Source organism: Lissotriton helveticus, chromosome 8 (genome assembly GCF_964261635.1).
Source record: "Lissotriton helveticus chromosome 8, aLisHel1.1, whole genome shotgun sequence".
Taxonomy (NCBI): domain Eukaryota; kingdom Metazoa; phylum Chordata; class Amphibia; order Caudata; family Salamandridae; genus Lissotriton; species Lissotriton helveticus.
The window spans coordinates 1583171889-1583198779 of record NC_136069.1 but is presented as its reverse complement, the minus strand read 5'-3'; the positions used below and the strand labels follow the sequence as shown (position 1 = coordinate 1583198779).

The window sequence follows — 26891 nt, the reverse complement described above, 5'->3', positions numbered from 1 at the left end:
TTGGACAAGTGCTCGTGGTGCTGGTGGTGTTGCCAGGAGAATGGTATAGGAGATGGCAGTGTTTTGTTGTCGGTTGTGTTAATAATGGAGGATAGGCTTCGAAAAGTGTTATAGTTGAAGGTATTGATTTCTGTCACTGACATGTTTGTTGTGAATGATTGCTATACCTCCGCCTCTTTAGTCTTTTTGATCTTTGTTGAATATAGCAAAGCCTGGGGGCACTAGAGTGTCCATGATTGGTGGCACGCAATTATTTAGCCAGGTCTGAGTGATGAAGGCTTTCTCTATCTCATGGGTTAGGATGGATTCTGCTAGCTCTGTGGCATGTTTGGATGCTGATCTGCAGTTTATGAGCATGCAGTTGGTAGAGGGTGCTACTTTTTTGCTTCTTCCTCAGGGGGGCCATGGGGATGTTAGTGAGGGAGGCAGGGGTTCTGGGGGTTTCGGGGGGGGAGTTGTCTTTTCTGAATCCAGTGATCACCTGGATCTTGGACTGAGGGGTGGCAGTAGCTGGGGTGTCATACAAGGAGGCAAGAACTGCTGCTTCACTCAAGGATATAGCCTCACTAGTTCTTTTAGGTCTCTGTATCTGATTTGAGAGTGGGGGTTGAGATCCAACTGGGGTGGGGAGCCTTGGGAAGCCTTTGGTGTGTGGGGTTGGGGAGGGTGGGGAACGTGGGTGGTCTTAGTTAGGATAGCATTAAGTCCCCGGATTATGGCTGCTAGCTGTGTTTCCAGCAGGGTTAGACGCTGTCCTGTCTCTTCTGAGGTGAGGGTGGGGGTCTGGTCATTGCTAGAGGGGGATGGCTTAGCTAAGCTATATTACCATCTGGTTGTTCTAGTGCTGCCCGACATGACCAAAACCAGGGAGGGGAAATAGAAATCTCCGGGGGCCAGAAAGATTTTTTACCTCCTGGATGGACAGTGGTACTGACTACTCTAAACAACAGGTGCTTGGAATAGGTGACCCAATCACTAAAGCAACCTGTATAGCATACAATTATTCATTGGACCATGAGGTTTCAAGAAAAGCTTAAACATGCATCATACAAAAACAGGGATCTTCTAGTACACTCAAAATCCTGATATTGTTTCTTCTGGCACTGTTTTCCAGAGTTTCTTAATTTATCTCAAAGTTCTCTATCACTATACTTCAACTACATGATCTCAATCTTATTAGTGTCCATTTGTTTTGCGAGGTCCTCAAAGGCTACCTCCTTTGCTCTGGCTCTTTCTGCAATGTTATTCATCTTGCCTTCTAGCACTTCACATGCCCCTTGGATCTTTTGTTGAATAAGCTCGTAGACTGCAAATTTTTCTATTATCTCCATTAGCAGGGTGACTAAGAGGCTCTCTGTGGAAGATTGCTCCCACAGGCTGGCCACTGGGGCTGTTGCGCCACACCCTTCTCTCTGAGACTGGCTCAGGAGGCTCTCAGACCTGAAGTTACACTTGGTTTGTGCGCCATCCTCTTCTGTTGCTGCCTTAGGGGTAATCCTATTTTCAAGGCACAGGATGTTTTTCCCAACCTCCGTGGGCACAGGATTATCCATGACTCTCACATGCCCAGGCCTCTCAGGGCTATGCGTGGGGGTAGGGCAAGCAGCCGTGGCAGCCATAGCAAGGGAGATAGGCTGAGTAAATTGAATGGACTGAGCTTGGACCTTAAAATAAGAACGAAGTGAAGGTGTAATACAAATGCTTTCAGGTTTACTTTTGGGCTGTCTTCTACTAATGGTCAGAGGTGTTTTTTCTGTGGATACTTCTTTAACTAACGATGGAGGAGGGCGAGTGCGGGATGGCCGGGCATCAAGATTTTTCAGTAAAATTTTTTGGGTGCTGATGGGTATCTTCCTTCTGGGGGGCTCCAATGAGGAGCTGGCCTTGACCCCAGATATCCCTACTTCTTAGGGTATACCTATTTAACCCCCAATAGATAACTCAGTCAATTCCTTTTTCTTTGTAGCCTGCAAATCCTCTGAGTTAGCGGCCATCCCAGTAATTGCCTGTTCCCAAAACCCCCAATTCCCCTTCCTCCTCCTTCTTACAGGAGTCATTGTGGGACTATGTGCTGCATCTTCCACTTTTGCCCGACACGCTGCTCTAGTGTAGCAGCTGGGAAGAAGCCTGGTTTGAGGTTTATAGGCCGTTGCGCACGCTGCTGCTACACAGCCCCCGCTGCCCTGGAAGCCAATTCTGGCTGTAGCCCGCCGGCCTCTGCCGAGCCATGCTGCAGTCTCCGCCCACACACCACCCTGCAACAACCCCACCACTGCTGCCTTTGCCGCTGCCTTTAGACCAAGGCGAAGCCCGTCAATGAAAGAGGACGGGAAACGAAAAACTGAGAATTTGAGAAAATTAGCCGGGAAATCAGGGCTTCACATTGCCACAACACTAGCCCATTCATGGGGTTGAGTAGCATCCATCTGCAGAGAATGAGGGAGAGAGCCTGCAGCCGACTGTTACTAACAGCCGCCATGTTTCCCAACCACCGGAGCTAGCTAATCCTATCTTGAAGCTTAAGGACAAATGTTTCTTATGGAGAATTGAGCTGCTGCAACTGATTCCACCTACTTATCAAAGTCCATTGTTGCCAAGCACCAGTAATTCTAATGCCCAGGTGGCGGGATTTTGTGAGGAGCCACTGGCTCTGACTTTTGCAAGCATCTCCCCACACCCCTGATAGCCATAACTGTGCAAACAGAGGGACATCACCAAGAAGTTAGGAGCATAATATAGGGGCCTAGTATCAAGCAGGGCGTAAAAATTATTGCTGTTATGGCGGCAGAAAACTGCCACTAAAGCTGTGATAATGGGCTTGATAATATGCCCTGGAGAGTTCCAATAGAAGCCCATGTTCACACCAGAACATGGTTTTCTATTGGAATTCACAAGGCCATATTATCAAGCCCATTTTCGCCGCTTTAGCTGCAGTTTTCTGCCACTAAAACGGCGATCATTTTTAATCCCTGCTTGATAATATGCCCCTTATCTCCTAAGTTTCTTGTTAGCCACCTTTTTAGAGCAGTAAGCTCTTCCCCTAAGATCCCTTCATGGTCCGACTCGCTAATAGTATTGATCTTCTAGAAAGGGAATCGAGGGGACCCTAATTGTTATCACCGGGTATCTCTACTGGACTCCACGGAAGGTTCTGTGCTGTGTCTTACTGTAATGCCTTGAGTCATGGGCAGAAGAGAATGGAACCTTTTTCAAATATTCAATAGAGGTTTAGGAGAGGGATACAGATGGAAGATCAATCTATCTAACTTTGTCTTCTTTTGGGGCAGAACACAGTCGCTAAGAGCGGTTCCTTGCATCTGGGTTTTAAGGATTTTCCCAACTCCTCTTATTGTGTATCCTACACTAAACTATGGGGCATGATGGAAGACCTGGGCATTTATAGACCCATTATTAATACCAGTCGAGAAATATACATAGCTGTAGTTTGTTTCAGGCTGGGAAAGAGTACCCTTAAACAAGTAGAGATAGTAGGGGTGTCAGGCAAGGGTGTGTCCTTGCACCTTACCTATTTTCCCTCTATTGTAACCATCTGGTGATGGAGTTAGTGCAAAGGTGCGGGGACAGATTGGGAAGCGTCCATGCCAGCCTTATTATATGCTGACATTGCTATCATCATCGGCCTCACTTCTGTTGCACTGCAGCACCTCTTAGATGCCTTCATCTCCTTTATAGAGGGTTTCTATATGAGAATAAATACTGTTAAGTCCTTCGTAATGCCTTCTGGATATAGGAGGGACCTGATACCAACCTTTAAGCTTCATGCTAGCCCTGTAAAACACACAGGTCATTTTAAATAACTAGAGGTAACCTTTAACCGCAGAGTTTCCTAGCTTCCAAAGCTAGAAGTTAGGAACAATTTACCCACAGCTTACTGGCCCTTCAACCTTCTACTGCCACCTTTATTGTTATTAAGAGCAAGGGCTTTTATATCTTGAATATATTTAAAGTACACACCACAATGCTGTAGCGTCTGGACTAATGAGGCCCTATCTCTAAAACTAGTGATAATTGAGGACTGTTTGTCAATGTCCTGGGGTTTGGAGACTACCTGCCTGAGGAGTATCAGGGAGATGCCCATGTCCCTGGGCAGGCGGGACTTGTTCAAAGAGCCCTCAAGAACTCTTTCTATGCTGGATTAAAAAAAAGCCCAGGTCCATGTGCTATGCTCACTGGGAGGATAACAGGTGGTCAAAGGTAACTGAGTCACCCTGTGTTTACCTGATACCTGCAGCTCAAGCGACTTAGAGCATTCAACCATTCTTTGTACATGATTCACAGCACTATCAGCACTTTATTATACTCAGGTTTCGACTTTTCATAGAGGAGTCACCTTACCCCGGTGGGATGGTTGGTCACACAATCTTCTACCTTGTCCATGTGATCAGAAATCCGTTTCCCCCAATCTGTGTCCCTACTCCCACTTGGGGGACAAGAAGTCCAGGAGGCACCAGGGATTAAAAAAAACAAATAACAGAAGGGTGGGGAATGGCCAGAATGGGCATGACAATGCCCTCACCCCTAATAAAAGGGAAACAGTCTTTCTGTCACTCTCCCCCCTTGTTGGAGGGGAGGCAGAAAGCCCACTCGGCACCATAGATTTATTTTTTGAATACAATTAGTGGGGTGGAGGTGTCCACAATGCCCTGCAACCTCAAACAAAAACACACATTTCAGTGAGAAAAACATCTGGAATCTGGAGTGAGACACAAAGTTTCTATCACACGGCATTCCACAAGTCTCCTGATAAAAATGGTACCTCACTTCTGTGGGTGGGCAAGAGACCTTGACACAAATGGCCCTAAAGTGCTACATGGAGAGATCAGCAATAGGGGTAGCTGCGGGATTTGGGGCTGTACTCTGTAGTCACTCATAGAAACTTCCCAACCACAGACATTTTGGAAAAGTAGACAACCTGGGGATTCCAGAGTACCATGTGTGAATCCCATGAGGTTTTATTATCCAGGATACCCTGCAAACCTCAAATCTTGCAGAGCACTGCAGGTACAAAAACTCATGAAATCCACGCTAATCAACCCATCCTGAATTCAGCGCAGTGTCTACTTTTTTTAAATGTGCATGTTTGCTGGGTTTCCCAAGGTGTCGGCTAAGTTAGGGCCCAAAACTCTGAGTTGCTAGGATTGGGTTTCTCTCCTCCAACCCTGTGGTGTGAAATTAAAAATATAATCTGTATGAGAAGAAACAAGTCAGTCATAGTTCCAGCAAATTGTATAAATGCAGATGAGACAGTTACTGAGGCAGGATGTAGAATTAGGAACCAATCCAAGAGCAAACAACACTTATGTTTCTTTTATTTCAAAATACCTTCTCGGATCTAATGAACGACCCTGACATTCAATTTCTTTATTTCTTTTGGCATCATCATGTTGTTCTGTACAAATGGCACTATTCATAATTCTGTTGCCAAACAAAGATCCACTGAAGTACATTGTAGTGAATGCAAAAGCCAGCAAAAGCAGTCAACCTACCTGATGGGATTTTGTCTATGTCCACATAATAGCGCAAAAGGGCGGATCCCAATATGTAGGCGGCCCCAGGGCCCATGAAAGTTACTGCAAAGAGTATACCTGGCAAAACAAAACATTTAAATATAATTTCTACAGATAATTCAAAAGTAGATAAGGTTTTGATAAAAATTGTGCAACAAATTGGCAAGGCAACACTCATACGGGAGCATATAGTAACATTTGATTTTGCTATCGCAATAGAGATTCACAGAGGGGCAGTGCTGGAGCAGACTCTGAAGGCAGTCTTCTCAGAATTTGATGAGATCTCTGTCCAAGCCCTGCTGACTGAAATGCAGAAGTGTAAATCAGGGTCCCCTGGTTTCACCTGGCCAGCTCAATAGTATAGTGCCCTAGCGGAGTGTCTTATCCCCATCTAAATGCCATCTGGAATTCTTCACTCAGACAGGGTCTCTACCCTTCAGCCTGGAAACATGCCATTCTTCTACCCATACTAAAAAAAATCCAACGATGACCCTGAAATCACTAGCAATTTTAGACCTATCTCTCTGCTCCCCGCTCCAGCGAAGGTTCTAGAGAAATTAGTGCACCAGCAACTGGCTGGATTTATTGAGACTAACAGCCTCCTTTATGAATCCCAGTATGGCTTCCACTCAGGATTCAGCACGGAATCTGTTTTGATTGAAATGGCTAACTCCATACGGTGGGCTGTGGATGGAGGTTCCAAGGCTATGTTGGTGCTGTTGAATTTATCTGCAGCATTCAACAAAGTCTCTCACCCCGTCCTATTAGATCGTCTAAAGGACATAGGCATCCAGGGAACTGTGATGAATTGGCTATCATCCTTTCTACATGGCCGTAAGCAACAGGTACTGACTCACCCCTTCACCTCACCCGCCAAACCTCTTAAATTGGGAGTTCCCCAGGGCTCATCCTTGAGCCCGCTCCTCTTCAGTGTCTATCTAACTCCCCTGGCGGAGCTTATCTCCAAAACTGGGATTAAAGTAACATCATACGCGGATGATACTCAGTTACTGTTCACCTTTAGTGGTGTGTCAGCCTTCACCTTCGACCCGCTAAAAGAATGCCTCAGGAACATCGCCGTCTGGATGAACTGCAGTTTTTAAAAACTTAACGCGGATAAGACCGAGATTCTGTTCTTTAATCAACCTTCCCCTCCCCCGCCTAATGCTTGGTGGCATTTTTAACTGGGTAATGCTCCTACTCCTAAGGACTCAGTCAAAATTTTAGCTGTGAGATGGGACAAAGATTTGTCCCTCTCAACACATGTTCAAACGGTCTCAGCAGCCTGCTTTGGCAAAATTAAAACTATTAGGAAATGTATCAACTTTCTGCCTAATGCAACCAGTCACCTTGATTGTGCGAATGGCCTCTACATGGGCCTTATGCTGGGCATGATCCGTAGACTCCAGATCATTCAACACGCCGCAGCCCGTCTGGTCTGCGGTGTCCCACTTCAACACCACATCTCCCCATATCTTCGGCAACTTCACTGGCTGCCTGTAGCCAAACCGAATGAATTTAAAGCATTGACATATCGGGCAGACAAAGGAAAAGGACCGATCTATTTGAGGAGGAGACTCCGACCCTATCAACAAACCAGATCTTTAAGGTGTAGCAAAAAAATGCTTTCTCTCCACTCCCCGATTTGCAAAAGCTAGAATTGGAGGTAGAACATTCGAGGTGGGTGCCACCAAATGCTGGAACAACCTACCTCCCCATATGCGCATGATACAGTCAGAACAGGAATTCCGCAAGTCCCTGAAAACCTGGCTCTGTAGCCGGAATGACTAGTTCTGTGCGCCACCTCTCCCTGCCCCCTGTCTGCAACAGCACCGGGACATTCCGTTTGGGGTAGCTTTGCGCTCCACAAATGCCTTTTATTATTATTATTATTATTTATTATGGTTTAACTTAGACCTTGTGGGTGAACTTTTGGGGTAAAATGTAATAGAGGACTCTACTTGATGGTTGAAGCAGGAGATTTCTACTTGTCTGCTACTGTTTAAGGAATACATTAGTCATTCATCATTACACCTCAGTAAGTGTGTCTTTGTATAGTTGGAGACAGGAGCAGACAACATTATTGTAGCAGATTGCAGAACACTACGGTGCTCATTAAGATGTCGGGTGGAATCATTTCCGCCCAACAACGCATTCAGTTGGGTTCCTATATTTTACTATAGGAGCATGCATCCTGGTCATAAACAGGTCGTAATGCATGCTGCCATAGTAAAATGGGAAGTGTGGTTCATCCCTGCACCCCCGTGGCAGGCACCTGGAGGTGCCTGCCACAAGGTGCAGGGATCAACAGGGGGGCTACATAGGTGCCCCTCGGCCTCCAACCGGAAGCTGTGCACCAAAGCGGGCGATGTTCGGGGGCCTCAAAGGCACTTTCTGGCATGGTTTCCATGTCAGAGAGACTGTCATGTAGTCCATGTCGGAAACCGTCATCATAATCTCAAGGCCAGAAAGGCCTGCCTTTGAGTTTACTTGCTGCATTCTGACTGGCGGAGCCTTTCATGGCTGCATTGTAAGTGTCCCCTACATGTGGCAGCATGTAAAGTTCCCATTCATCATTGCAGTAGTGGCATCTGCAATTAATTTTCACTTTGTGCTGACATGAATTGCTGGTGCAAAGAACAGAGCCATTGACGGTGGAGAGTTTTACAATAAGAGGAAAGTGAAGTGGGGAGAGGATGTGGTCAGTCGGCTTGACTACCGACTTTGGTGCAGGTAACCAGAGTTCGAGCCTCGGGGTAGCGTCCACATCATGTGTTTCTGGGCAAATCACCTAATCTCCCCGTGCCTGAATGTGTAAGTAACCGGTGCTCATGTAAAGCGCTCCAATACCTTCGGGTCGAGTTGGCGCTATATAAATATGCAAAAGAAAAAAGTAGGGAGCTGCAATACTGAAGCTCTCCGTTGGACTCAATGTCAGTCAACCTTTCATGAAACACCTTATGATTGAGGAATGTGCTATTGAGGCAGGGTTTTCCTGATAGCATTAAGAATTAAAGAAGCATAATAGTGAATTACGGGGACGTTTTTCACCACAGGTGTCTGAGTGACATCAAATAAACAACACAAGCTAACAGTAGACAAAAGGGCCTGGGCTTGGAGAGGTGAAGGTCTATCTGTTAGAATAAGTGGGGAGTAGCTGGGCCCCTGCCCTTATATCACTTCAAAGAGTAGTCTGGGTGATTTCCTGAGCCCTTCCTGACTGCGGAAGGTGCCTATCTTGTCACTGGCAGATACACCTCACACCTGGGCCTGCCTGCCCTTTGTTTCACAATACAAGCTAAAGGTGAACCCACTGGAAATAGAAGAACTGACCAGAACCAGTTTTAGGGTTAGACAAAGGGTGTTTCCCACCCAAAGGCTTACACTGAGTTTAAAAGTTTCATTCCCAGAACCTGAATTAAGAACACTCCTAGACCTTAGACGATGCAGAAGAAGGACTGCACTGCTATCTGAAGAGGAAAGACCTGGCCTGCTTGTCTTGCCTCTAGGACCCCAGAAGTGACTCCAAGGGTCAGTTGTCTGACCTCCTGTTTGAGCTATAGGGACACACCAAGCTTCCAGAGGACTTTTCAGCTTTCTAGCTGGCCAGACCCAACTGGATTTGACCTGGTTCTCTCCTCTCTGCAGGGAAAGGGTCCTGACCCACAAGTGCTTTCCTCAATGTTTTGACTGGAGTCAGTATGTTCTTCTCCCTGCCATACTGAAGGTTTCACTGCATCCAACGCACAGTGCCGAAAAATTTCGGCAGAGCTGTCCAGCTTCTAATCAAGGGCGTTAGCAGCTCCAATGCTGAGTGTTGCAGAGCCATGCCACACAGATCCTGACTGAAGGCTTAACTGACTCCACCATGAAGCATAGCCCCTCAGATCCATGCCTCTCCTCACCAAAGGCTCCACTGGATCCAACTCCAAGTGATGCCGAGTGATGCAGAGCGAAGCAATGGTGTGCAGACCCCACATTAAAGTCAAAAGGTGAACCCTCCAGCGGGACACACTCTGTCCTGAGTGATGTATAAATCCTATACACTTTGCTTCTAAGTTAAGCCTGACTGCTTTTGTGGCAAGCTGCTAGAGGAACCACAGGTTTATTTAGTTACTTTTGGGGCTCACCCTGATAAGGACTGTGATTATTCTTTGAAGGGGGTTCTCACCTCCTTCAACAAATAAAGTATTTTCTTACACTCTCCACATGCTCTCCGTGGAGAATAATTGAGAGGAGGGGTATAAAAAGTCCTCAGATTTGAGAAGGTACTGGCTGCTGCTAGTGAATGAAATGTTTATTCTTTCATCCTCAGCGACACAAATATTTAATAGAAAATAAGAAGTTTTTATGTTTGTGTTCACCAAAGACAATAATATCAGTGAGTTTAGGTCTGCAGCTTCTGCTTGTATAGCATTTTGTTTCTTTATGATAGAAATATAGGGCCTCATTTATGAGAAAGTGGCATAGGGCAGCTCCACAAGTCTACTTGCTGTGCTGTCCTACGCCAATTCAAGAGGGCACAAATGCACCGTATTTATGAAATAATGGTGCAATCTTGTCCGTTCCCCCTGTGCTGGAGCACAATTTTCTGCCTAACACCAACGTAGGCACCCTTGCACAATGATGCAAACGTGCCTCTGTTACAGGCAGTATTGTTTCTGTGCAGAAAGGTGCACCTTCCAGCACAAAAACATGCCAAAAAGACGTTTTCCTCTTTCCATGTGTGCTGAATAATACAGCACATGTAGAAAGAGGACACAATGAAGATAAATAAAAAATTTCTCCTCGTCATGCCTGCTGTGGGGAGGCGTAAGTTTTTGGTGCTGCCCCAGGTTTACATGATTAGGTAAACATGGGGCAGCATCAAAATCCATGAGGGCGTGGGAAAACACACTTCATTGCCAATGGAATGCCTCCTTGACTCAGAGTAAGGCAAGTCAACACCTTGCACTGCTTTGTCTTACTCCATATTTATGAGGCCATGCAAAACAACTCAGAGTGGCTTTGCGTCGCCTCATTGATATGATTGAGAGTCTTATGTTGCCAGAGCTTCAAAAAAAGGTAATGCTCCGGCAGCGCAAGCCTCTCATTAAAAAGCCGGATAATTTCTTAAGTACATTTTAATTTTCCTGGCCATTTAGTTGTGCACAATAGCCAATATTTCAACACCACCATTCTTTCTGCAGCATGATTGTGAACCTTCACATGGAACAAGAACTATGGTAAGCTTGAAGCGGACAGGTGCACTCCACAGAGGAAATTGTTTTTGCTTAAATAGAGCTCAGGTGGGTCAGGTTTGAAAGAATACTTTGCAATGCCGGCAATAGATAGAAAACGTTTTTGAGTATACAGTAAGAAAGTTGAATTTATGATATTGCAAAAAAAATAAATACTGTCATGGAGAGATTAAAATGTCATTCCAGGGCACACATAAATGATTAAACAATTGAAGGGTGTGTTTCCAAGAGCTGAGGCAATTAGCTGTAAATTTAAAATTATGTGTTGTGGCCAAGTATTAAGGTCGAATCTTAATCAAAAGAAAGAGTAATAAAGTGCAAGAAAGAATATGGGTAGGGCCAGGGATAACTTTGAGTGCCACTATAAATATTGCAAAATGTCTTGAACTATATGAATGAATTGTCCATTAAATAGGAGTTCATGAGCGTGAAAAAGTAAGTTGATGAAAAATAGTGAAACCTTAAGTGATTTGACTATTGAGTAGCAAAAGAGGAAGTAAGGGCATGAGAGAGGAACAGAAAATTACTGGCATTAATTTGTATAGGTGTGGGAGCTATTTCCATGTGAGGAATTTCAAAAGTTGTCTTGCAGTAGATAAAATTTGCAATCGGGAGAAAAGTGTGCACAGCAAATTACAGTAACAAAATAATTTGTGTTATGAATGAAGCCGAGGAGGTTACAGCCTTGAATCTTAAAGTGTTGGGGATGGCAAACATACAGGATTTCTCACATGTAATATTCGTATGGATGGGAAGCATGTATGATGATGGTTGATTTTTTCATATGCTACACAATTCTTGGGAAGACGTTAGTGTATGATGTGTGGGGTGACAGCTGCTGCCATTTGGTGGTTATATAGATGATCCGATTGAGTTGATTGGTTACTTTTGGGTGGAGTTACAATTCAAGGCAAGAAAAACTACTGGGTGAGTCTATGTGGCTGAAAAGTGAGACCCAATTCTTAGGTGGCCTCATCAACAAGACTTGGGAATGAATCTTGACCCAAATACTGTTACTCCTGTTTCTGCTATTGGTGACAAGGATTGGAGGAAACAGGTCAAGTTGAAACAGAAACTTTACAACCTGTTTAAATATTTGGGCAGATTTGAGGGATTTAAGTGCAAAAGCATTTTAAAGGATAAGGTAATTTCAATCTTACATAAAGTTTGGACTTTATCATTAATAAACAGATGGAAATGGAAAGCCATGGTGGAAGAGTTGTGCTTAATTGAGATTATCGAGCCAATCGAATCCTCACCTTGGGTGTCTCCCATGGTAATGTCCTCGAAAAGCTTGGGAGAAATGAGATTGTGCATTGGCTTATTGCAGGGTAAGGTAAAGTTATTTTTTGCATAAGTTAATTAAAACCATTGCATAACAATAAAACTATTAAAAGAACACAACAAAGATCATAAACATTAAAATCTCAAGATACGTGCATTGATTATGTCCTGCCGTTTATCTCTTGGCTTCCTCACATATGTGGATGGTCCCTGTTGGACCCGGCCTCGTGGCGTGGTCCCACTCCTCCCGCATGGCGGGCCCTGGACAGCATCGACCCCTGATCTCCTCCCTGAAGCTACCCTCTCCAGACTTCAACGGGAGCCGCCACTCCGGGCGACCCCCGGCTCTCCCCCTCAGGAACACGGCGACCCTTACTCGCCCCACTCTGCGGGTCCGACCCCGGGCCGCCATCTCCGGCCCGACTCCATCTTGGCCCCTCCACGTCCGGGCCACGAGGCCTCGGCCCGACCTCGGCCGCAGCCCCACAAAGCCCCGACATCGAGGCACCGCACCAAGATCCGACCAGGTGGTAAAGCGGCCACTTGACGGATCAAGGAGGAGGGGAGTTTCGATGGCCCTCCAGCCGCCCCCGGACACCTGGTTTCGATCACCCTCCGGCCTCCATGGGCGCTGGCTCCACCCCCCTGCTGGGTGTCTGGACACTCTCATCACGGCCCCTCTGACCCCCAGGCGCGAGGGTCCGGACATCAAAGGACTCCAGACCTATATCTGGGGCAGCTCTGGAATGGGTCGGTAGTTGTATCTTGGAGTCGAGAGCCCTGCTGATTGAATTGCGGCTGATCCTGAGAAGAACTCGCTACTTTAAACCCTAGAACATCGGAGCCCTGCTGACGCTGTCGCGGCCCGACCTCGCTGAACCATCCTCGGAGCCCTGCTGACGCTGTCGCGGCCCGACCTCGCTGAACCATCATTGGAGCTCTGCTGACGCTGTCGCGGCCCGACCTCGCTGAACCATCCTCGGAGCCCTGCTGACGCTGTCGCGGCCCGACCTCGCTGAACCATCCTCGGAGCCCTGCTGACGCTGTCGCTGCCCGACCTCGCTGACCCATCCTCGGAGCCCTGCTGACGCTGTCGCGGCCCGACCTCGCTGAACCATCCTCGGAGCCCTGCTGACGCTGTCACGGCCCGACCTCGCTGAACCATCTTCGGAGCCCTGCTGACGACGTCGCGGCTCGACCTTGCGGAACCCCCCAGCTCGAGGATTGAGAGTTGTGCACCGGGTATCCCCGTGCCAGGCTGGTATTAAGACTATCCCGCTACCCCCTTCCCACAGTACCGAGACATTAAGGATCCCTCGATCCGTTTGTACATATTGCTGAGAGAACCTACCGTTATTGCTGATAAAGGCTCTAAGAATCTACCCTCTTGTCCGGTGTCCCTTGGTAGTGGTGGTATTGCTCGACTGTTACGATTCTAGGGGAGGAGCCTCGCCAAGGGGGCCTCTCGACGGCGCTCGGCCTTCTCCCGAAGGAGAGGTGGATCTCGGGGTGGTCAGTCAGACATATTCTGCCTCCCCGGGGATCGCCTTTCCAACAGTCCCCTATGAGAGTAACAGCCATCTCACTCCTCACATCCACTGGGATTATTTTGTTACAGTGCCCATGCGTTTTTTTAAATAGTTCAGTATCAACATTTGAATCTTGCGGGGGTTAGACCGAGGGGCAGCTCTCGGGTATATAGCTTCTCTGATCAATTGGACAACTCTTCCACAACGTGCCAAGATATAAGGTTCTTTTTGGGTGAAGCATACTTGCGAGGGTTCATGACAGGTGGTTGCTTTTTCTCTCAGGCAGAGTTCTTTCAAAAGAAGCCTCCTTTCTGTGGCTAAAGACGGACAGCAGCACCAAAGATGAAGCCAAGAATCGTGATTGAAATCACACAGCCGGCACGTTCCTTCTGTATTTCGGCTTGCCCCGGCCCTCCCAAAGTCCATAATTGGCACTGCCAAAAGTCGATACACAGATCTCTCTCCTGGCTTTGGGGGTGAGCATGACAGTAAGGCAGGGCTGAGGTTTGTTTATTGTGTATGAATAATTTAATGGAATCAGAAAAGATAATGTTTTTAGTGTGGCATGATCCTGCTGGAAGGAGACTAGCTGAATTTGTTTATTAATGCGCGATTTCAGGGTGGCTTATGAAATGCAGGGAAGATCAAGTGCTAGTTTGTTCTTTTTCAGGGAGGTCATGGCTCTCGTAAGCTGTTTATTCCATGGTGATCCGTTTTTTTCGAATATGTCTGCAAGGTGGCTCTTTAAGGAATCCCTTGGAGATTTTAGGATTCGGGTGTAAATTTTGGAAAATTGGCCTCAAGAGATAGAGATTGTTTGACTAGTCTGAGCTCCAACCTGAGTCTCGCCCTAGATAGATGTATTGGAAGTAGAAAAATCTTTTTATAGGCCACACTTTGAACCCGCTCTAGGATTTCTGAGCAGGCTCCAGGAAATGCTTGATGCCCGTACGAAAGTCCTGGGAGAGGAGACGCTTGTGTGACCTTTCTGATGTCCACGGCTGAGGTTTTTTTTAGCTTGTGGCAGTCGATTTAGTGGTCAATTCCCTTTTATGGGCGGTTGGTCTTGCTATTTCTGTAAACCAGACCCCCAAGTACTTATATTTCTGCACTGAGTTAATAGACCTAAGGCCTACATTACAGGTGATCTGTTTTTTATGCTTTTGCCTCCCTATTGTTATAATCTTTGTCTTTTCTGGATTGATGGTAAGAAAGTTTGCAGTGCTGTATTCATATAAACTGGGCAAGGCTCGTTGAAGGCCCACTTTAGTATGGTCCAGGATGACAATGTCATCTGCACACTGCAGAATGTGTACACAACGGTTGCCTAGTCAAGGGGTTGCCAGGCTGCTGTGGGCAAGAGCATTTCCCATATCTGCAGTGTACAAGTTAATAAAGAGGGGAGTCAATACGCAACCTTGTTTCAGACCTCCGGTCATACTGATTTTAGCAGCATTGGCTTATGTTTTCAAACAACAAAATAATGATTGACAAGTATCTATTGCCAAATCTGCGCAAGCTGACGTAACTTTGGCAGGGGCATTGATATCTTCTATGCCCAATTTGGTGAGTGCTTATCACCGGGAGGAACTTGCAAAACAATCTAAACACTTAACCGCCTCTGTGACAACGGAGAGTATATTTCAGTACCACAGAGTGCAATTTGGCCTAGAAAGAGCAGTATATGACTTTCAGCGCATAATGGAAGAAACTTAGAAATGTGTCTCTAGTGCGGGCACATTTCATGACCACATCTTAGTTTTCATACGATTAGAAAAATAAAAGTTACATGGAATTCACAATGTTTTACCATAGACAGACATACTAAACGGATTTTACAGATACTTACAAAAATGCTACTGATCAAGTTACGTAGAAGTTACAGGGTTAAGACCAGGGCTTTAAGTGGGCGGGTCTCACTGGTGCTGAGCACCAGCAGTTTTTTAAAGGGGGCCTCCAAACGGGTCTCTGTCGGGCTGTGTTTTTTCCCTTCCACAGGCGTCCATTTTTTCCAGACTGCAGTGGTAGCAGGCACATGATGTGCAAGTGCTCACACTGCTAACTTCTCACTAGTGGAGAAGTTACGGCATGATGTAATGCCATTTGATGGTTGTAGGGGAAGGGAAACCCTTTAAAGAGAGTTCTTTTCTCTCTGGATATCCCTTCTCTTTTTGAAACTCAGGAGCTGAAGCATTGTTGTGGTGTCACCAGGGCTTTAAAGTGGAATCTTTTTCAATATTATATACACGCATAGTTGCCGCATATTTATCTTATGCAACTAACAACCGAATTGTCCTGACTTGTAGGTATGGTTTTACTTGTTGCATCATATATATGGATCCAATGACAGAAACAGCAAAACACAGGTAGGGCGACACACTATGCTGAGCACATATTTTTAACTTGTGTTTCAAGCCCCTCCCTTAATTACATTGGCCACACCCCTCTGAGAGACCCCCCCAGTTTTTTCATCCTACTAAAAGCCCTGGTTAAGACAGAAAGAAGGATACACCATCATTACACTGCTTACCATTTGTTGGAATCATTCTTATTAGGCAGCGCAAAGCATCATGTTTTTTCCTTTCTGTGATGCATGGACAAAGCACACATTAATTTAGTTTGATTGTGGCCTTCCACTGTCCAGCCAAACCTGTTGTTGCCGCTATCCCTCCCACCCCTCTCTATTGATTAATGCTGTAGTTTTTCCCGCCACATTGCTCGTTGCCCCTATTTCGTTGTTTGATGGTTCAGCCTTTTTGGAAACACTACACACACACAAAATACCAGCCCGGTTCACCACCCCCACACTCATTGAGTTTTTGTAACATGATATTTTGGGCTGGTCAGGTGTCTGAAGAGCATACATATTGGACAACCCCATTATGGAGGGCAGGCACCCCTTCTCTAACCTTCACCTGGCTTATCACTAAACACAGAAGGCATAGTGCTAAACTATTTTAAACTTTATAGTGAGGAAAGGAAAAAAACATTAAAGGAAGTCACAGTCCAGTTGGTGCTTGATTGATCCAGAGAATGTAATGGAGAGCAACCTTATCGCGCCTCAATCATGGTGTGCCGCAGAAAATCACAGGCCCCCCAAGCAAAACTTGGGCCAATAATTCCAATGATGGCTAATTTTGGTGACAACCCATTTGTGAGCAGAAAATGCATACAGTGAAATCTGCAACAGACACACAGAGGCATGTTTATTATCCATCCGGACAAAAGTATGTTTCTACCTAGGGTCGGAAAGCACTCCAACCGAGCCGGATCCAGGGTGTTTTCTGACCGATCCGGACTCCTGCAGTCCAACCGAGCGAGTACGATGCGGCTATATGCTGTCGGACTCGGTTCAGTCAGACTCCCATAGGAGTCAATGGGAGCCTGTCGTACGACACATACATGGGCTCACATTGATTGAATGGGTACATCGCGGACAAGGGCGCCCCTACAGTGGGTACGCGTCGGGGCCACCTGCACCGTACATGCCTGTGTTGGGGAGACCCATGGGTTTCCCCCTCTGTCTGAGTCGTAAGGCTGTGGGTGAAGGAGGGACTGACGCGGACCCTCGAAGTCCAACTCCTGGAGCTATTGCGAGCTGGACGCTCCAACTCGATCTGGCTGTCCGAATCGAGCATCGTACTAGCTCGGTCGTGAAATGTCTCCATTGCGTGCCATGGTTTGCTTGTGACCGAGTCGTACGGAGCGGTTCGGACCCAGAAACGATTCGGACGGAGATTTTGCGCTTGTTCACATCGTACTTCGACGTCCGGACCCGTGTACGACTCGGACAGAAATTCAGCCTCCGAATCTGATCCGCTAATGCCGAACCCGATTCGGTACCCTACCGACCGAGATCGGAATCGGCCCCTTAGTATGTATGTTTAGCACTCATACATTCTTCTTAGCAGGCTACTTTACATGCCGCAAGACACACAGGCAACAGGAGTTACTTTTTGATTGATTATTTATATATGAGGTGCCAAACTAAAGTTGAGCTTGCAGCCTTGCATTAGATTTCATGCGCTCTTGCAGAAGTCCTAAATGGTCAGAGTTGAGAGGCATCCTGCTCATTGTTGGAAATGGTCCTCTCTGCAGGGTCCTCCCAAAACATTTTGCCTTCAGACCTCCTGTTTCTGCTGAATTCGTTTTTGTTGGCCTTAGGACTCTTTGAACAATACCATAACCAGTGCTAAAGTGCATGTGCTCTCTGCTTAAAACATGGTAGAATTGAGTTATAGCCAATTTGCATATTTAAATTACTTATAATTCCCTTGTGACAAGCAGTACTTGTGCCCAGGGCCTGTATATTAAATTGAACTAGTGGATCTGCAGCACTGAATGAGCCACTCAATTAAGTAGCCTTTAAACATGACTCACTGCAGAGCCTGTGTGTGAAGTTTTAAACTGTCATTTTGACCCGGCAAAAAAAACCTCTTGCCAGGCCCAAAGTCAAATATCGAAATCATGAATATAGTTTACAAAAATGTTGAAATCATTAATACAGTTTACAAAAATATTGTTCTTAAGAGTATCATTGTTTAATTAGTTGCATGTATTTTAATTGTATGAGTTATAAAAAAAATGTTTATTTTTTGTAACTGTTTATAATATAGTTTTTAACCATGAGTAGTTTTGAAATTAAATTGTATATATTATTTTGAATATGTATTACTGTAGCAGAGTGTGGAGGTTATAGAGGTACAGGGTGGGAAGTAAATTATTTATAATTAATTACTAATACATTTGTAAATAATTTTTCCTATTTATGTTAATTGTATAATTTTTTTTCAATTAACTTTCAGGTGCAGGTTGTGTGTTTTGTAGGGGTATAGAGTGGGATGTAAATTAATTATAATTAATTAATAAATAATGTGTAATAACTATGAAATATGTAATTGATACATAATTGTGTTGATTGTATAGTTATGTTTCAGGTGCAGGTTGTGTGTTTTGTAGGGGTAAATCAATTATAATTAATAATGAATTGCCGATTAATATTAATAAGGCATTGATAATTATGTCAATTGTGTAATATAAATTTTCTTGCGGTGTGTGGTGTTTTTGTATGGGTAAAGGGTGTGCGGGAAATTGTTCATAATAATTAATTAATAATTGTAATTTATAATAATTATAGAAATGATAAATACTTAAATAAAGTATACAATTAAGATATTTTTTTAGATTATATATTAGTTGTGACGGGGACACGCCGGGAGGTGTTACCATGCGCTCTACAAACTCCTTTAAACTAAACTAAACTAAGTTGTGGCATTTTTAGGAGAAAGGGGTGGGAAGTTAATTAAATATAGTTATTTGTTATAGTTAATTATTAGTAATAATTAATTGACAATTAAGACAATTATGTAAATGCTATTTTTTTAATTTATATATTCTGTGTCAGTTGATTATTTTGGATGGATAAAGAGTGTGGAGGTATTTAAATATAACTATTTTAATAATAGTTAATCATAGAAAGGCACATTCAAGGGTGGACTAACTCACAAGCTGATGCTCTCTCTTGCTTTCTGTTGAAGAGATTCAGGGAGCTGGCACCAAAGGCAGAACTGCAGATGACCCCATTTTCCAAAACACTGTGGTCTTTGATAGAACAGGACTGGACTGGCTGATAAACAATGTTGTGGCATCAAAGACTGGCATCAGGTGCCACAAAAGTCTAGAGAACTTTAGGGAGGTCTCCGGACCAAATGAACCGCACAACACAAGCAAAGTACAGGCAGCTGTAGAGCACTTTATTGATTGGGCACTTAAGGGTGATAAGACATGATAATGGACTCGGGGACACCCAGCAGCTATAGCACAACACTGCAAGCTACAGAATGAACTTGACCCCATAAACAGCTTAGACGTATCAGCAGCTATGAAGGTCTGGGAATGCCTGGGGATAGCTAAATACATGAGACTGTTAATTGACTTTGAGTGCCTACAAGCAATATAGAGGCCCTCCCAGCAGTATGCACTAACCCATATGAGACAGTCATGTTCAGGGCAGCTTTCTCAAGGGAAACAACCTTAACAACGCAGTTGTTGCAATGGCCTATTGTTACAAAGCGATGCCATTTCATCGCAAGTCAATAGTTCGAGTTGCACTAGATGGTGCTCCAACACCTTCTCTACTGTTGCACAGGGTGGAGTTGGAATAGTAAATTATACTATTTCTAATGTTGGAGCGCCATCTAATGCAAGTCAATCTAATGAGTTGCGATGTAATGGCATCGCGTTGTAACAACGGGTCTTTGTAACAACCGCGTTGTTACTGAACGCAAAGCAAAAGCATGCGCTGTAACATGCTATGCTCTTGCTTATGATGGACAGATCTGCAGCTGGTAGGGGACTCCATGACTTTTAGGATGAGGAAATCAAAAACTGACCAAGAAGCAAGGGGCAAGATGGTCATGTTGCACTGCTGGCGGCCACAGCATTCTTCCCTGTTTGCCTCATGAAGGAATATGCGCCCGGCAGGGACATCACCGCTCTTTTACACACCAGGATGGGTCCTTTGTTAGCAGGACTTTTAGGGCTCAGGGATCAGTGGAGTTTAGGTGTCAGGGATCTGTAGAGTTTATGTGTGGGAAAGCATTTTTAGGGGCAGAGACGTATGATGTTTAGGGGAATTGAAGGTTCAGCAAATCAAAAGCAATTGTTTGACAATGCAAAAGATATTAATCTGAAATAACGTCGCCTGACGTAAAAAAATGAAATAAGTACCTTCATGACTAAAAGATGTTGACAAAGTCTTGCATGGGCAAGACCTATTGTATTTGCCATTGCTAGTTGAAAATTGAGCATGCTTTCAATTTGTCTCCAAGCATCCACTTGTCAGTTTTTGAAACTACATAAATAAATGCAATTCACTCTAGGGCATATAAGGTAAGTTTAGTTAAAAATAAGATTTATGTCCCAAAATACAAGCATTTGATTTTTGGCGTATTCACATTTGGTCCTGAATATCAATATTTCATCAATCACCTATGCACTACTGCCACACATGCACCAATCCTGGCTTGCATGCCCAAGCATCACTATCCCATGCTATGAATGCTATTTAAATTCCAACCGAGGGTTCCCACAATTATGCCAGGATGCCACAGATGAATACCTTCATGCTATGACCACCAATATACCACTGAAGGGCGTTGTCATGCCCACAATGCCCAGACTATGTCAAGGGTGGCCAGCATTAGTCCAGAAGTGGGCATCATCATGTCCTGGATGCTCAGAATGCCCCAAAACACTACTACCATTAAGCAAAGGGTGCGATCAACTATGTATGCTAAAGACGGCTACAAAATGTCTGGAATGGCCACTGCTCTAGCAGGAAAGGGGTCCAAATTGATATCATGCCACTGATGACCACATATATTGCAGGCATCAAATGTCATGACTGGCCAGTGATCCAGGGAATAACTGACAGGACTTTCTGCAACTGTGTGGGACACAGTCAGGGACTTGGGCAAGGATTGGTGGCTGGGTCAAAAAAGTAATAAGAACAGTGCTGCCCAGGATTGCACAGGGAGTCTGAAGAGGGAGAGAGAACCAAAGGGGAAGTCTGCACAAGGAAACAAGATGGTGGAGTAGCATCATTTTACTGTTCCCTTTTATATTGATAAGTCGACATATATGTGTGTGTACATTTGGCCTTATGTATTTGTGTGATGCAATTATAATTAATGCACATGGCGCACTAGTCTAGAAATTGCAGTAATAGTGTGCTCAAATATGTATGTGTGCTTGTGATTCATGAATTTCATCCTTTGCAGAAACAACTGGATTGCCGATAATATTCATCTGTAGGCTAGGGGGGGGGGTGCTAAAATGCTTTTCAAGGCAGTGCATTCGCCAAGGGATAGAAAAGAATTAATCATGTGTGTGTTGATGTTGTGCCTATAATGTGACCAGTTGTTGTTTCAATTAATAAAATGATATCCACTTGTGAAAGTACAATATATATATATGAATCATTTTAATGTTATTGATGCATTTACACAATTATAGTGTGCTGCACAATTAACATGCTTTTAGAAGTAACCTGCTAAGTTAGCCTGACTGTGGGCCTTGAGGGTTACAATTGCAACATTTAACATTGAACGTGAAAGATATTTTCACGTTTTCCTTATTTTGCAGGTGCAGACCGAAGCATTCTTAGCTAGTGATGTACACTATGTGTGCGGCGGTCCCGCATGTGCAATTAGGATGTACCTGCCACACCGGCGGGTGCATTCCACATTTTTTGCATTGCAGCGGGCGGTGCTGTCAGCAGCACCCGCCGCAATACAAAAAAGGCATTTGTGCATTCGCATGCAAAAGCAGGGGGATACCATAGGTACCCCCATGTGCCCCCCCACCCACCTAACATCCTGGAGGCCCGCAACGGGTCCCCAAGTGAGGAATCAAAGGCTGCTTCCCGCCAAAATTGTAATATGTATGGCGGTGTCTAGCAGACACTGCCACCATATTCAACCCTTTTCCGCCTGGTGGATTCGTCGATTGGGCGGAAAATCGGCAGATGGTCTTCCCGTCCGCCTCAATACTCACAGTGGACAATAAACACCACCTAGGTTGTCAGCTGATCCCACGGATCATGGCTTTCAAACAGGAATATGCATGGAGGTAAATACAAGGGAATAGAACTAAATACACAGCCACGACAGATAAGGAGGTAGCAAGGAGGAATGCTTAACAGGAAAAGAGGGAAAAGAAAGGCCACACTTGGCAGAACGCAAGTAACAAACATACAAGGAAACTAGAAGCAAGACTACAGGAATAGGAAAATAGGAACCAGAACAAAGGTATTGGGAGGGACAGCTGGGACTGGGAAAGAGGCTTCAAAGGGTGCACTAAATATTACTGGTTCAGAAATCAAGGAAACATGGAATAGCTAAGGCTCAGGAGTCAAGGGAGCACTTAAGGTAGTACTAACTAGTTCAGGAATAAGGAATAGCTACAGCTCAGGAATCAAGGTAGCACTGCAGGCAGTGCTAGACAAGGAACGGAGAATAGCTGCAGCTAGGGAAACAAGGTATCATGGTAGCACTGAAGGCAGAGCTAATACAGGAAAAAGGAATCGAGGTATTCCTATAGCTCAGGAACTCAGGAAGCAAGAATATCAAAAGTTCAGGAAACACACATCAGTCTCACATGAACAAAGCTACAATGACAAACACTAGACTGAAAGGAGCTGGGCCTTTAAAGAGCTCACAACAATCACATGCATCAGCTATGAGCAGGCTAGCAGTAGCCAGCCACAGGTGTGCGGAATTCCTCCGCTCATCCTTGGCCTGCAGGGGTTGAGCGGAAGCAGTGAGCAGGGGACTATAGGTAATGGAGTTTCAAGCATGAACAGACTGGTTTTCACAAAACCCGGCATGGATTGGGAATGTGTGGCAATTTCCAGGTAGAGTTCAATTGACTGAAAGTCAGTATATGCATGCAGGGAAGAGTCTGCAAGCTTATTAGAACACTGGAAAGTCCCATAATTCAGCCCCCTGGCGGTGGGATCGAGAACGTAGGGAGTGAGTTGTGACAGTAACACCTGCCGTCAAACCTACCCCAGTGTGTCAGGCCTCTGTACATCTGTGTCTGGGGAGCCTTCTTAGTAGTCTGTCACCTCTGGTCACCAACTTGCCAGGTTTGCAAACTAATTGAATTGAAATGAAATGCTAATAACACAACATTAAAAGTAAAAAATAAAGGAACTGAAAATTTGCAGCAGTTTATAATATTTGACCTGACCTTATGAGCCAAGGTTCGCCTGCCATATAGGTGCGAGGGCTTTGAGGTGTGCTTGGCATGTCTGTGTGTGTAGTCCCCATCTTGGGAGTAAGAGCCTCTCTTTGCCTTCTCCCTTAAAGTCGGACAGTTTGAATTGCCACGGAAACAGTGATAGCAGTGAAAGATTGACAGGCAGTTGCAGTCAATGCAGGTGAGAAGCACCCATACAGCCATTGCGTAGCACTTAAAAAGGGACTCCTCGAACATCTTTGAAGGTGCATAATCCCTAGGGATGAAATGTAGCTTTAGCACCCCAGGAGTTGAGGCGGATATTTAACCCAAAGGGTACACTAGGAGGTGAGTAACATCACTAGAGGAAAGCAAGGAGTACCTCTATCACACAAAGCATTCCGGGAAGCGACGATCTCTTTAACCGGTACAGAGCACACCATGAAGAGAGGAGCAACACAGAAGCATACAGTGGGAACGCCTGGAAATGTAGAAGTGTCTTGAGGTACAGAGAACTCCAGGAGATGAGGAGCACCCCTTAGCTAATGAGCAGCCTTACAGACAAACACTGGGCACCCTTGGAAGAACAGGAGGCACATGAGGAACAGAGGGCTCCAGATAGTGGCAAACCCTTAACACACAGAGAATTCCAGGAAGCGAGGATAACAGAGTAGTCCTGGAGAAGCAGCTCACCACTTCAGGTACATAGTGGACCAGGAGGTAGGTAGCACCGCTAGCAGCATTTGGAAGCCCCTTGAATTGAGGACTAAGAGTAGAGGTATAGAGCACACCTAGGCAAGAGGCGTACCCTCATATGTACTTCAATGTGGTTTAAATCAATTAGTCAATACATCAGAATACAAGGATCAGTTAAAGTACAGAATCGATCAAGAACTCAGTAAAGTTCATATCATCAAAAGACAGAGCCTATGATGGGGAAGAAACCCAGCATAAATCCACTTTCCTAAGCAGGTGGAAATGGCTTGTGCCCACATCAAGAAATCACATTTTTATGTAGGGTTCAAAACAAAGAATGTCATACATTTAATACAGAAGTGCATGGTTCACAGACTCAAATCCAATCAGAATAAAGCAAAAGTGAAACATTTACAACTGAATACATTCAATAGCATTCTCACAATTCTACTACAGACTTTCTCAGCAGCAACATTTTGCATAGTATTTGTTTTCTCTCAGTTACCTCAGTAAATGTGGTGAAGTAAGGACAGTGATTGGAAATTGCATATTACTGTAGACACTGAACAATTCCATATTTTACATGACCAACACAGTACTCCTTGTTACACTATCTATCTATCCACCACCTTCCTACCTTGAACATTCCATGTTCTGTCACTACCTCACGCATTACTATCAACATCATTTAATTCTACTTATATCACATTGGAGCCGATTCACAGAACTAGCTGAGATAAAATCCTAAACTTACTACTTTTGGTATTCACAGAAGGCATTTAGTAGTAGTAAAGTCAGGACTCCTAACTTTACTATTACTAAGTGACTTTTGTGAATACCGAAAGTCTCAAAGTTAGGATTTTGTCTCAGTTTAGCAGTACTAAAGTTAGGAGCCCTAACTTTACTACTACTAAATGCCTTCTGTCAATACCAAAAGTAGTAAGTTCAGGATCTTATCTCAGATTTGTTCTGTGAATCGGACCCAGTGTTCTGTAGACAAGACACATCTGCACATGGAACAGTAAAGTTACATAGCAAGTGATTCTCATTAGGACAGCTGAGTTTAACTTGAGTGTGAATCTTTTTCTCAGATCAGCCTATGAAAGCCTTCACCCTTCTATGTGAGACACATTTAATTTTCATTCGAGTGAGACATGAAAATGCAAATCTTTCACGTAGGAGCATGAAATATCACAGTAAGGATGGAGTTTGAGTCTTAGTTTTCCTTATGTTAGCTAGGGTATGAATTTTGTGTTAATGCACACACATTTCAAGGAGCTTATTTACAAGAAACGTATGCATCTTTATAGATGTGTCAGTTTCCCTGCTCTAGCCTGCGAAACCCTTGCACCACCATGGATCCACCGTATTTACAATACGGTGCATGATGGCACGAGGATTGACAGATGCATTAGAATTCTGTCACATCTGTTGGCTCAAATGTCACTCATTGCTGGAGTTCTGTTGTAAGCATGACGCAACTCCAGAAATGCATGGGGAGGCCTATTCCTAATAAACTGTGTCACTTCTTTTGCCTGCTCCAAGCAGGAGTAGGGTTTTGACGCAGAGGCATCCTAAAAGTGGCGCAGTGAAATCTTGTAGATTCCACGCGTCGCTTCTGCGAGACTTTCCCACGTTGGAACGGCCACTCTGCATACATTATACCCGGTACAGGTGTAATGTGACACAGGGCTTTACAACGTGACACATCTCCCTAGATGTGGCATGTGGCATGGCTGTTTGCCCTAGGCCTCACTCTTTGCAGGGCCCTGCACTGTCACTGCTGAATTTATTGACATATCACAAAAGAAAGCAAAGGTTGCTTTTGTGATTCATTCATGTTGAGGCAGGCAATGCCAGCCGCCACTAGATGGCACCATATCACTAAACGCACTGCTTCAAATTATGTCCAAGGACATTGTTTTCATTTTGAATGAGATCGTATCTGACAGAGCCTATGGAAAATACTGCATGCAATAAAAGACATTCCTTGCAGTCGTATTAATGCACAACCAGTCGCGTGCCTACCTCCTGCATACTCATTTATAAGTCTGGCTCTTCTGCACGGCCTCTTCCTACATCCAGCCTTGCAGATTTGGAGACATTTTAGCAGTAAGCACACGCTCAACCTTCTAAATTCAAAACCCTGCACAATATTTTGGGAAGCCATACCCCAGTGTTTCATATTAAAGGAGTGACTGGAGAAGACCTTCAAAGTCAAATGCAATTTCCATAAAATAGGTGACAATGTATGAGGTAAATGTCTTTATGCAAAGAGACTGTTGATGTTGCGAAGAACGGGAAAAAAGAGTCATGACAGTCAAGGGTGAAAGTTACAGGCAGCTTCAATATGGACGACTTACCTATGTACAATGGTGAATTCCTTTTGCTGGCAAAATCATCAATGTACGATATGCCAAATGGCTGAATAGGAACTCCACCCACTCCGAGGAGAAACTGGCCAACAAAGAGGAAGTATATGACATGCATAGTCCCCTTTACGGACTGACTGGTGCAGCTAGAATTATTTAGCGCCCGGCTGGTCCCATCCAGCTGACAAATGTCAGTCAAGTTGCTGGACGCACCTGTAAAATTGGAAAACAAATGGTCAAGGACCAATCTCATTACTTGCAGTTTTATATAGTGCGGACATGAGCCGAAGGCATCAGAGCGCTTTAAAACACACAGGATACAGGGTTACAGCAGACTACAGTAATAGTATTTAAGCTCGGACATCTAGTGGATGCATAAAAATGTAACCACAAGAGTTAGTTACACCAGTTGGGTTGAGGACATACACAGATACACAAAGTCAGATCAGGGCGCAGTGGAGAAAGTACTTAAGTCTGGTTGAGGGTGGATTAACCAACTTG

At 44.7% G+C, this 26891-nt stretch overlaps 1 protein-coding gene across 1 annotated transcript in view; it reads right to left on the bottom strand.

Moving 5' to 3' along the window:
• The window catches only part of LOC144773529 (solute carrier organic anion transporter family member 2B1-like), a 442157-nt gene that overhangs the window by 227212 nt on the left and 188054 nt on the right, over positions 1 to 26891 (bottom strand). Inside the window, exons 5-6 of the mRNA XM_078658590.1 lie at positions 26382 to 26603; positions 5508 to 5606 (exon numbers count right to left, since the gene is read on the bottom strand). Coding sequence (XP_078514716.1) covers positions 5508 to 5606; positions 26382 to 26603 — 321 coding nt within the window. The remainder of the gene's footprint in view (positions 1 to 5507; positions 5607 to 26381; positions 26604 to 26891) is intronic.